Source organism: Crocuta crocuta, unplaced genomic scaffold (genome assembly GCF_008692635.1).
Source record: "Crocuta crocuta isolate KB4526 unplaced genomic scaffold, BGI_CrCroc_1.0 scaffold528, whole genome shotgun sequence".
NCBI classification, from domain to species: Eukaryota; Metazoa; Chordata; class Mammalia; order Carnivora; family Hyaenidae; genus Crocuta; species Crocuta crocuta.
In genome coordinates, this window is record NW_027530010.1 from 2190480 (window position 1) to 2201331 (window position 10852).

General features: G+C 60.9%; 2 protein-coding genes across 2 annotated transcripts in view; both read left to right on the forward strand.

Moving 5' to 3' along the window:
* Positions 1 to 6811, forward strand: part of HAPLN2 (hyaluronan and proteoglycan link protein 2) — a 14661-nt gene extending 7850 nt beyond the window's left edge. The window contains exon 6 of the mRNA XM_077764075.1: positions 6786 to 6811. Within this exon, the coding sequence (XP_077620201.1) occupies positions 6786 to 6811 (26 nt within the window). The remainder of the gene's footprint in view (positions 1 to 6785) is intronic.
* A 1975-nt stretch (positions 6812 to 8786) lies between these two features.
* Positions 8787 to 10852, forward strand: part of BCAN (brevican) — a 7871-nt gene continuing 5805 nt past the window's right edge. Inside the window, exons 1-4 of the mRNA XM_077764076.1 lie at positions 8787 to 8840; positions 9342 to 9451; positions 9987 to 10361; positions 10689 to 10852. The exon at positions 10689 to 10852 is cut by the window's right edge and continues 1 nt beyond it. Of these exons, the coding sequence (XP_077620202.1) occupies positions 9361 to 9451; positions 9987 to 10361; positions 10689 to 10852 (630 nt within the window). The 5' untranslated portion in view covers positions 8787 to 8840; positions 9342 to 9360. The remainder of the gene's footprint in view (positions 8841 to 9341; positions 9452 to 9986; positions 10362 to 10688) is intronic.

Below are 10852 nucleotides of genomic sequence, written 5' to 3' on the forward strand. Positions count from 1 at the left end.
GGGGGGCCGCCGCCCCCCCCCCCCCCCCCAGCCACCAGGGCTTCTGATCCCACAGGGCTGAATTTACAGGGACAGGAAGCAGAGAGCCCGCAGACGGGCCACGGGGGCTGAGGGTGCCAGGATGCCCAGCCATCTGGGATGTGGCGCCATCCGTTCAAAACGTAGACCTCATGTTGACGTCCGGGACCCCAATCCCAGACGGTGTCGTTCCCCAAGCTGGTACTTGGATGCGCTGTAAAGAGGCCGCACGGACGCATTCGGCCACCTGGCTGCCACGCCGCAGGGCCCACGGACGCCACACTGTGTCCTTGTCACCTCCCCTGCACCGTAAAGTGGATCCCCTTGGTTAGAGGGGACGCTGTGTGGGATCTCATGGGATAAATCATTTCCTTTGTGTCCTTGGATATTGGCACGTGGGCCCGGAAGGCAAGTCCATATCCAGAATGCGCATGATCTGGGGCGCCTGGGGGGCTCAGTCGGCTAAACGTGGACTTCGGCTCAGGTCATGATCCCGTGGTTCTTGAGTTCGAGCCCCGCGTCGGGCTCTGTGCTGACGGCTCAGAGCCTGGAGCTGCTTCCGATTCCGTGTCTCCTTCTCTCCCTGCCCCTCCCCTGCTCATTTCTATCCCTCTCTTCCTCTCTCTCTAAAAACACTAGAATGTGCATAATCCCAGTAAGGAAATATCGCCCCTCCATTCGGATCAAAAGAGGTACACTGTGGCCACCATGCTTCCCAGAGGCTGGTCGGTCTCTTTGAGGGACGCCACCATGTCGAGGGCTCAGCATCTGTGCAGCTGACAGGCCAAGCAGCCCACAGCGGCTCTGCCAGCCTTGGTGACAGAGCCCGGGCTGACTGTCCGCTGCCATAACTGCTCCATTCAGGGCCCTGGCGTGGGGGACAAAGGCCTCCTCCCCCGCAGTCTCCTCCTCCCCAGTCACCTCCCCCCTGCAAACTAGGGTGGCCAGTGTGGGAGCCTCCTCCCTTTCAGCTCACATCAGGACATCAATGCGACACCACCCCCCACTCCGGTGAAGCAGCCTGGGCTTCCTCTTCCTCTGAAGCCTGGTCACAGAGATGCCCCTTGAGGCCCTAGGTGAGCTGAGACAGTCTCGGTTCGACACAGATCGGACTTGTGTGAGTCCAGGCTCCCTGCCCTCGGAGCTCGCCGGTGCTCTCCAAACACACTCACCCACGTGTGCTCGTGACTCAGTGGCTCCGAATTCCCAGATCATGTTTTTTATTTATTTATTTTAATGTTTATTTTTTGAGAGAGAGAGAAAGAGACAAAGTGTGAGCAGGGGAGGGGCAGAGAGAGAGGGAGACCCAGAAGCTGGAGCAGCTCCAGGCTCCAAGCTGTCAGCACAGAGCCTGACACGGGGCTCGAACTCATGAACTGTGAGACCATGACCTGAGCCGGAGTTGAGCGCTCAACCGGCTGAGCCCCCCAGGCGCCCCAAAGATTTTATCTTTTAGGATCATTATGAATTCTGGGGCTTTATATATTTGATTTGCTTCAATCCCTTGCAGTCAATATTCATTTTAATGCTGACATTTCATCGTGGCCAACAGGAGTCTTCACAAATTGGCTACTGGGTCCCTTTGACATGAGCCTGACCTGAGTCTCAAAATGTCCTTTATTCTTAAGTACGACAAGTTATCCTTCCCCTGACTGGGCCATCCCCAAGAGGCCGAGTTCCTGCTAGCGGGGAGTACCATTTAGAGGCCACAGTCCAGTCACAGGGGGCGCACAGTGTCAGCGGGTGGTCACTGCCGCTCCGCCTTTTCAGCCGACCCGAGAGTTGTGCATATGAGTCACCCGTTCATGCTGTCATTTCCAATTCACGTGAAACATTAGCAGTTTTGCTTGACTTTCTTCTTCTCACACTGAAACTCTTAGTCTGAACACCATTCCTATAATTACTTATTTGCCTTCCTAAAAGAAATAGTGCATTTTGAAATAACAATGCCAGCATTATGATTTCTCCGTGGTCCTTTTTATTCCGAGGGATGAATGGTCAAAATGGTGCATTTTGTAATCACTGGAAAGAAAATTCTCCCACGTGGCTTTGCCTCCAATACCATCTACGGTTATGCACACTTGTTTCACTTTGTTTTATTCATTTTTTAAAGTTTATTGGGGGGGAGGGGCAGAAAGAAGGAGAGAGAGAGAGTCCGAAACAGGCTCCACGCTGTCAGCACAGGGCTGGGTCCCACGAACCATGAGATCATAACCTAAGCCAAACCAGCCGGGTCCGACAAGAGTCAGATGCCTAATCGCCTGAGCCACCCGGGCGCCCCCGCCTTGTTGCAGATTTATAGAGATTGCATCCCTGTGTTCTCTTAAATTTAATCTAAAATTGATTTAATTATTTCAAATTTAATTTTACGTGTTTTTAATGTTTATTTAGGGGCGCCTGGGTGGCTTAGTCGGTTAAGCGTCTGGGTTTCGCTTAGGTCATGATCTCGCGGTTCGTGCGTTCGAGCCCCGCGTCGGGCTCTGTGCTGACTGCCAGCTCAGAGCCTGGAGCCTGTTTCAGTCTGTGACTCCCTCTCTCTCTGACCCTCCCCTGCTCACACTGTCTCTCTCTCTCTCTCTCCTAGAAATAAATAAAACTTTAAAAAAAAAGTTTATTTATTTTGAGAGACAGAGAGAGGGAAAGAGAGGTAGAGAGAGAGAGGGAGAGAGCATCCCAAGCAGGCGCCGTGCTATCAGCACAGAGCCCGACTTGGGGCTCGATCCCACCTCCTCAGCCTGAATCAAGAGTCAGACGCCTAACCGCCTGCACCACTCGGGCACCCCGGTTTTATGTTTTAATTGTATAAATTGTTTATGTGGCTCCAACGTCAGAACCATAAAACAGGATGCTGTTACCATTTCACAGGTGAAGAAACTGAGGCCCACAGACACAAGCGCTACCCCAGCACCACAGAAAAGTGAACGAGCTCTTGCTGGTGGGCACAGGGAGAGGGGCTGCGAGGAGCCTTTTTCTAGAAGGAGACCTGGGTGGTCTCAGGCTCCAGCCCTCCAGTCCCTTCCGCTCTTCTTTGGGGAACAGTCTGGTGGTCCCCTCTGAACACAGGCTTTACGCCCCTCCAGGCAGAGGGCCGTCCGCTCCTGCTCAGGGCCTCTCCCAAGATGCCGTTCAGCCCGCAGGTCCCACGGCTGCCCCCTCGCCACCCCGCCTGCCCTGGCACCCCGCCCCCCCCACGCTGGCCCTCAGCTGCAGGAACCCCGGAAACACGGCTGGCCCCTTCCCCGCCTGGGCTGGGGTCCCGCGCTTCCTGGCCCCTTTCAGGAGCCATCAAAGCCCCCATTCTCCCAGCACAGCTGTGCGGGCCCCTGCCCCGCGGCCCCACGGAGAGGGCCCACATGCCTCTAGGACTTGCAGGGCCTGTAGGGGGGCGGAACTGAGCAGCCTGGGCCCCACCTTGGAGTCTGGGAAAGTGGGGCCAGGTGCCCAGGGGGCTGCAGGGGCCACTGTGGCCCGGAGGCCACTGAGGAAGCCTGGGGGCGAATACTGGGGCGAACGGGGGCTGCAAGAACCTGGGGGGGGGTATGTTTCTCAACGTGGGTCGTGGCCTCAGCATTGGCCTGGAGCGGGGGAGGGGGAGAGGCCGGAGACTGATTGTTCTCATGCAGAGAGACGGGAAAAGTCCCCAGGGCCCAGGAGGCTGGGAGGGTGGCCAGCTGGGCTGCCCTCACTCTCCCTCCTTCTCTCTCTCTCTCTCTCTCTCTCTCTGCCTCTACCATTTCTATCCCCTGAGAGACAGCTGGAGCCCTGGCGAGAACCCCGGCCTGGGCATCCGTCAGGAGACTGGCATCTAGTCACGGTCAGCCAATCACGTGCTGTGTGACCCTGGACGGTCGCTTCACCCCCGGGTGTGTTTCCTTGTCCGGAAGGTGCGGCGGCTTCCTGACACTTTCTCCTTCTGTTACAGGGGCAGGAGGATCTCCCCAAAATCTCGCTCTAATTCCTCCTCTTCCCTTGATCCTCCCGCTCTCAGCCAGTCCCTGAAGGTCCCTTTCAGAGACCTTGAGGGGGTCTTGGCTCTTGCCTCTTCTCAGAAAGGGACAGAAATGGGGGAGGGGCGGGGTTGCGGGGCCAGGGACAAGATGCAAGTACAGGCAGTAAGGCAAGGCCCTGATCAGCAGGTGTGCTAGACTTCCATGTGAATCTGCAGAGCCGGAAGTGTGGGAGGCGTTCATTTCCTCCCCTGGGGAATCCTCAGACAAGGGCTCCTCCTTTCTCAGATAATGAGTCCTCCCCCCACCCACAGGGGAGCGGCCCGCCCACCGCCCGGCCAGCAGACCTGTGCAGATTTCGGGGCATGTGTGCCTGTGTGTGTGGCTGGCAAAGGAAAAGAACTAGATTTTGCCGAGCTCGCTCATGGGCCAAGTGCAGTGGCCTTTACCCGGTGCCGTAGATGGGAGGCACCCCTGTTGTTCAGAACTGAGAACGGGAACCGGTTTGAGGAACGAGGCCCTTCCCGAGTCCTGGCCGCTGCATATGGCGAACCAGGGGTCTGACCTCCGCGCGCCGCCTGCCGAGCCCTGGCCCTCGCCCGCCCGTCCCCACACCACGTCTGGTCTCCCAGCAGGGGCCTGCCTCTTGGAACAGACTGTCTGCTACCAGCCCTGGTCCAGCCCCAGATGCTGCCGGCCTCCGTCAAGCTTGGACTCCCCCAGGAGACACCAAAATGTGTGTCCACACTTGTAGTCATGAGGAGAGGTGGCGAGGAAGGTCACTTTCTCCGTCTTTCCCCATCACAGCCAGGTTCCCCCGCGGCAAGGGCTGTGGTTACACGCAAGCCGCCCCTGAGACTGAATTTCAGCCACTTGGTCGCCTGGCTCTGCCTGGCTGGACTCAAGCCCCAAGTGGAGCTGAGCAGGCGCTGTGGGGACAGGCTGGATGCCCCCCACCCGGGCTGACACTGCCCTGGGGGAGGCGGGGCCTCCTTCAGCTCGCGCTTGCGAGGTCTGAGGGGGGCAAAGGGAGGCCAGGGCTACCAGGCGCTGCCCGGATTGGCCCTAAGGCCAGGTCCCCCTTCTCCAGAGGACTGGGTCCTAAAATAGTGCGTGGTCCATAGTGGACGTTCTGTTAATGTTTATTTAATGAAATGAATAAATGGAGGTCTCTCCCTCCCCAGACTCGGCCAGGCACCTGTTCTGTCCTCTCCAGGCTCACGTCCCTGCCTGGGTCACCCCTCTTACTAAAGGGCCGTACCAGCCCCACGCCCAGGCCTTCCTGTCCTGTCTCCGCACTAGATGGGTGTCCGGGGAGAGGCCAGAATTCTACCTTTAGCTCCTCAAAGATTCAGGGAGGAGTTTCTTGTGAGCTTCTAGAAAGCCCTTTGGCACCAAGTCCACAGCACTGGGCGTAGAGTCCAGGCGGTGGTGACGGGGGCAGCTGGCGCGTCGGCAGCGGGCAGCCCCGAGTCCCGTACAGGAGGGAGGGACGTGGGTGCCATTTAAATGGAAGGACAGACACCTGTCCTGAGGCTGATTTGCAGCACAGGCACCTCACGGACATTTTGGGGGTGCTGCCGGAGATTATGGGGATCAAATCCCCCACATGCTGGTCGCCCGGAGAGGGAACCCGGGCAACTGCCTGTGCCCGGGGCTCTGCTTCAAGTCCCGGGAGGGAGGGGGAAGAGAGAGGAGGAGCAGAGCGGGCCTGGGAAAGCGGAGGGGAGAGGAGGCCCTGGGGCTGGGGCGGGGGCATCATTGGTATTCTGAGGCGGCCCCCACGGCCGGGCAGCCCTCGAGGCCCACCCCCTGGCACCGGGCTGCACATTCATCAGCCGCAGCCCTGGCGGGGGGAGCCCTCTGGGCTCCCAGCAACGCCTGTGTGTTGCACACTGGTTGGCATGACCTGCGTGTCCATGCAGTGCCCCCGCCCCCGCCACACGTCCAGAGAGTCCCTGCCTTGCTCGGCTGACCCGCGCCTCTGCTGTCTAACCTCCGCCGCTGTGCTGCAAAGTCAGCCCCTCTCCGTGCAGGGGTGGGAGCGCCCCGCAGTCAGACCCAATCAGAGCTCCCAACAGGGAGGTGGCCACGGTCGTTCGCACCTCTTCCCGCCTCCCCCGAAGGGCCCCCTCCCCCACGTTTATGCCCCCGTCATCCTTCCCTTACTGTCCAAGTCTGAGTCCCTCCTGCTCGCCCCTTGCCCAACGGGAGCCCCGCGGGGAGTCTAACTGCCCTCCCTCCTGCTGCAANCCTTGTCTGGGGCGCGCGGACGGGCGGGAGGAGCCGGGAAGCGGCCCTTCTTCTGGGGACCCCCTCCCCGGAGCCACAGCTGGGGGGTCCGGGCGCCGCCTGGAGCCGGGGTCCCAACTCTGCCACTCACTTTCTGTGTGACCTTGACAAGTTAGTTGGCCTCCCTGAACCTGGGGTTCCTCATTCGGTGTAAGGGACAGACAGCATTTTTCTCAAAGTTAAGGTTATACACGGGAAGCCTTTTTGAGAGGCCTGATCAGGTAGACGGAATTCCGGTTACCAGCCCTGCTTACCTTTCTAGCACTGCCCGCGGGCTGGGAACCCCCGGCCCAGGGTCCTTACACGTCCCTCGCCTCGCTCAGAATAGCTCTGCCCACGTGCTTCCAGCGGGACCCAGACATTTGCCATCAGTTTTGCTAGCGCTGTGAGTGCCTGCATGACTTCTATTCCAGATAATGGCAGGGAGATCCAGGGTCGCTGTTATCCACGGACCCCACCCCCCGCCGCCCCCCACAGCACTGCCAGCCCCGTGTTGTCAGGGCTCACTCGGCACCGTCCACCTTTCAGGTTCTGAACTAGAGGAGCTGCAGTAGCTGGGCAGTGAGTGACGCTGATAGTATTGCTCGCTGCGCTGCTGATCAGTAGGGCCGTTTGTGCGACTTCTCTGCTAGTCCCTCAGGGCTTCTCGCGAGCACGTTCGGGCTCACGCAGCCACCAAAGGGGACAGCTCGGAGCTTCCCTCCTGCTGAGCCTGCTGAGAGCTGGAAGCTGGCTCCTATGGGGCTGACCTTGGACTGCCAGCGGGGGGCGGGGGGCACTCAGCACGGAGAGGGTGGGAGCTGGGTGTGTGTACGCACGGGTGGGCGCGCGCGCACGCGCACACGTGGCCTGGTCTTGATGGCAGTCCTCCGTGCCTGTGAGGGAGATGGACGTCCGTGGTCCGACGGGAATGACGAGGTAACAAGAGGGAAGTTTCCTGAACAGCTTGGAAACTCAAGGCAAGGGCAGAAATGAGTTGGAGCAGGGAAGGGCGAGCTGGAGAGGGGGACGGTGTGGCACAGGGAAGGGACAGGAAGACGGCCGAGCCCTCTGGGACAGAGACGGAGAGGGCATCCGGCTCTGGAGGACAGCGGAGGGAGCGCAGAGGCCGGTGCCTGCGCGGAGGCTGGTGCCCAGTGTGGGGGCGACTCCGTTTTCTCGGGACTCCTAGCTGCTCCAGGACGGGGCTGAAGCCCAAGCTTGGGGGGCTTGGCAGTGGGGTGGGGGCAGCGCAGGGGTCTCCGACTGGGGCAACCACATAATCCAGGCCCCTCTGGTCAGTGACCCCCATTCCCGGAGGTGGGGGTGGGCGAGCCTCCATGCCCGGGCTGGCCAGGGCCTCATCAGCCTCACACCTTCTCCCTTTACCTCCTCACCTTCAAGACAGAGGTGAGAGGGGGGTCCAGGGTGTCGGTCCCAGAGTGGCTCCAAATATATGGGTTTCTGGGCCACTTGTCAGAGAGCTGGGACCTGGTCTGTGAGCAGCTCCGGCTCCAGCCCAGAGAGAGGGGAGGGAAGGCGCCAGAAAGGGGCCTGGCCCCAGCTCAGATGGATGGGGACAGTCTGCCTAGCACCCGGCAGGCACCCAGCTGCTCCCGCCAAACGCTCCGCCCTCATCCCAGAGAGCAGTGCTCCCGAGTGCTCCCATGCCCAGAGCCGGTCTCAGCGTCCTCTGATCTGGCCCCATCCAGAGAGACCCTGGACATCTGGCTCCCGTCACTCCTTCCCCAAGTCTGACTCTGAGGCAGTGAAGGCCCGCCGTGGTGGCGGAAATGGAGGTTACGGTGGTGGGGAGGCCCTGACATCCCTGCGGGGACTTGGGAGAGAGGCTCAGGCTCAGGAAGGGGGCGACATGCACGAAGGCAGCGCCTGCGAGGGCAAAGAAGGTGGAGGTTGAACAGTGGGCCCAGAGTGGGAATGAACCTGATCTCTAGGAAGTCGTGCCTGTGGTCTAACCTGCGTCCCGCCTGCCGCACCATTGGCCTAGTCCATGGTCTTCGTGCTCTGCTAAGCGTAGCCCGGCCGGTAAGGATGAAGTCGGATGCCAGCCCTGCTGGGACCTGACTCGGCCTGGCCGGGCACTCTGGGTCAGCCTTATCCCTCTCTGCCTCTCTGGGTTCCATTTCTCAGTGTCACCTCTCTCCCCACCCCTCCGTTATGAGAGTGTAAGTTCTTTGAGACCCGCAGAGGAATATTCTGGGTTCTCACAGTGTCTGATAGCCAAGAGAGCAAGAGAGAGATGGCCCCTCCCATTTATCCTCCCCCTCCCTGAGCCCACCCCCCAGCCTAGGACTGGGCGGGGGAAGGGAGAGGCTGGATGGAAGCCAGACTGGCAGAGACAGGGGCTTTGTCCCAGCTGGTCTCTGAGCCAGGAGATCCGGTGGGAAAGCCCGTGCCAGGCAGAAAGGAAGGCTGGGAAGAAGGGAGAAGGCGGCCAAGAGGGGGTGGAGGGTGCGACGAGTAAAGAGAAGAGTTTCCTTATAAGTTAACAGCGGGGTAGGGAGCGGTCAAGGAGGAGCTGGGCTAGAGAGAAGTTGTGCGGTGCCCAGGTTCAGTCTAGGAGGCCCTCCTGGAAAAGGCCAGGTGGGTGTGGTACTCAGGGAGGAAGGGGCAGGAAGGGAATGTTGGAAAGGTACTGGGGCAGCAGGAGGCTCTGGGTTTGAGGAAGGAACTCTTCCCTCTGGGAAGAGCAGAGGGAATTGTTAAGTATTATAGCACCCACCACTCATGCTTGGAGCATTTATTGAGCTCCTGCTGTGTGCCTGCAACTGTGCATTTGTACAGGGGTTTTAGGGTAGAAAGCACATAGCCTCACACCCTGTGAGGTGGTCGTAATGGTGATCTTTTACAAGTAAGTAAACAAAGGCCCAGAGAACTTAAGGAACTTTCTTTAATTCACGCAGCAAGTTGACTAGTGCCCACGTCTGGGTTCCGAGGAAGAGCCCCCTGGCGGGGAGGCAGGATCGGAAATGAGGCTGTGAACAGTGAGCAGGGGACAGTGGGCGTCTTGGGCCAGGATATGTGTGGTCGGGAGCCGGGGGGGGGGGTCCACCTTGAAGTCTAACCCCATCTTTCCTCCTCAAGTCCCTCCACCAGCCTGAGCATGGCCCTGCTGTCCCTGCCCCTGCTGGCGGTCCTGGCCCTGGCCCGGGGCCCCGCGGCCTCAGCTGATGCCCTGGAAGGGGACAGCTCAGGTAAGCCACCCCACTCGGGGTCCCTGTCTCCGTCTCCTGCGTCTCCCCTATGGGAGGGGACGGCTCTTGTTCGGTCCCACCAACCTCTTCCAGCCTTAGGGGACCCGGGGGGAGACAGGATTGGGGGGACTGTGGGGAAAGGCCTGGCCTGGGACACTTGGGGGTAAGGGAAGAGCTGTGGTCTCTGGTAGGGGAGGGGAGGGGCAGGCTGCCCATCTCTAGGGTGCGGGAGGGATGAATGGGGCAGGGGGAGAAATCGTGCAGGTGAGTCCGAGGGGAACCCTGAGGACAGGGCTGGAGGACCCAGGGGGCGAGGTTAGAAAACCTGGGGTGCAGCCTGGGAATCTTGCGCTGATGCTGGGCCACTCAGGGGGCGGAGCCGACTGGGAGACTTTGGGGACAGGTCTGGAGGGGGTGCGGGGTGGGCATGCAGGACCTTGGCCGCGGGGGGCGTGTGGAAACCCCCCCGGGGGGGAGGGGGACGCCGCGGACCCAGGCGCCTGAGTCCCAGCCGGCCCCATCTGCCCACCCACAGAGGACCGGGCCTTCCGCGTGCGCATTGCCGGTGACGCGCCTCTGCAGGGCGTGCTGGGCGGCGCCCTCACCATCCCGTGCCACGTTCACTACCTGCGGCCGCCGCCGGGCCGCCGGGCCGTGCTGGGCTCCCCGCGGGTCAAGTGGACCTTCCTGTCCGGGGGCCGGGAGGCCGAGGTGCTGGTGGCGCGGGGGCTGCGCGTCAAGGTGAGCGAGGCCTACCGGTTCCGCGTGGCGCTGCCCGCCTACCCGGCGACGCTCACCGACGTCTCCCTGACGCTGAGCGAGCTGCGGCCCAACGACTCTGGCATCTACCGCTGCGAGGTCCAGCACGGCATAGACGACAGCAGCGACGCCGTGGAGGTCAAGGTCAAAGGTGAGGGCAGGAGGGAGGCAGGTTCCTGGGGGGAGGGGGGGGAAGGCAGGACCGCTGCCCCCAGGAGCCCACAGTCTGAGGGGGAAGCAAACGCACCTGTGACAGGCACAGACCGAGCTGGAAAAGGAGTGCGTAGCTACAAGCCTTAGTCACCTCCTTTCTCTCTTCAGGTGGAGGAAATCCTACTCACAGTCTAACTTAAGCCCCTCATGCTGTAGAGTGAGCGCAATTTGGACTTTCCCCCTTGTGTCCAGGGGAGTGGCAAGGAGGGTGAGGGGAGGCCAGTGTGGGGGTGACCACGCCTCACGGCTCCTGTCTGCCCCTCAGGGGTCGTCTTTCTCTACCGGGAGGGCTCTGCCCGCTATGCTTTCTCCTTCGCCCGGGCCCAGGAGGCCTGTGCCCGCATCGGAGCCCGCATTGCCACCCCGGAGCAGCTCTACGCCGCCTACCTCGGGGGCTATGAGCAGTGTGATGCTGGCTGGCTGTCAGAA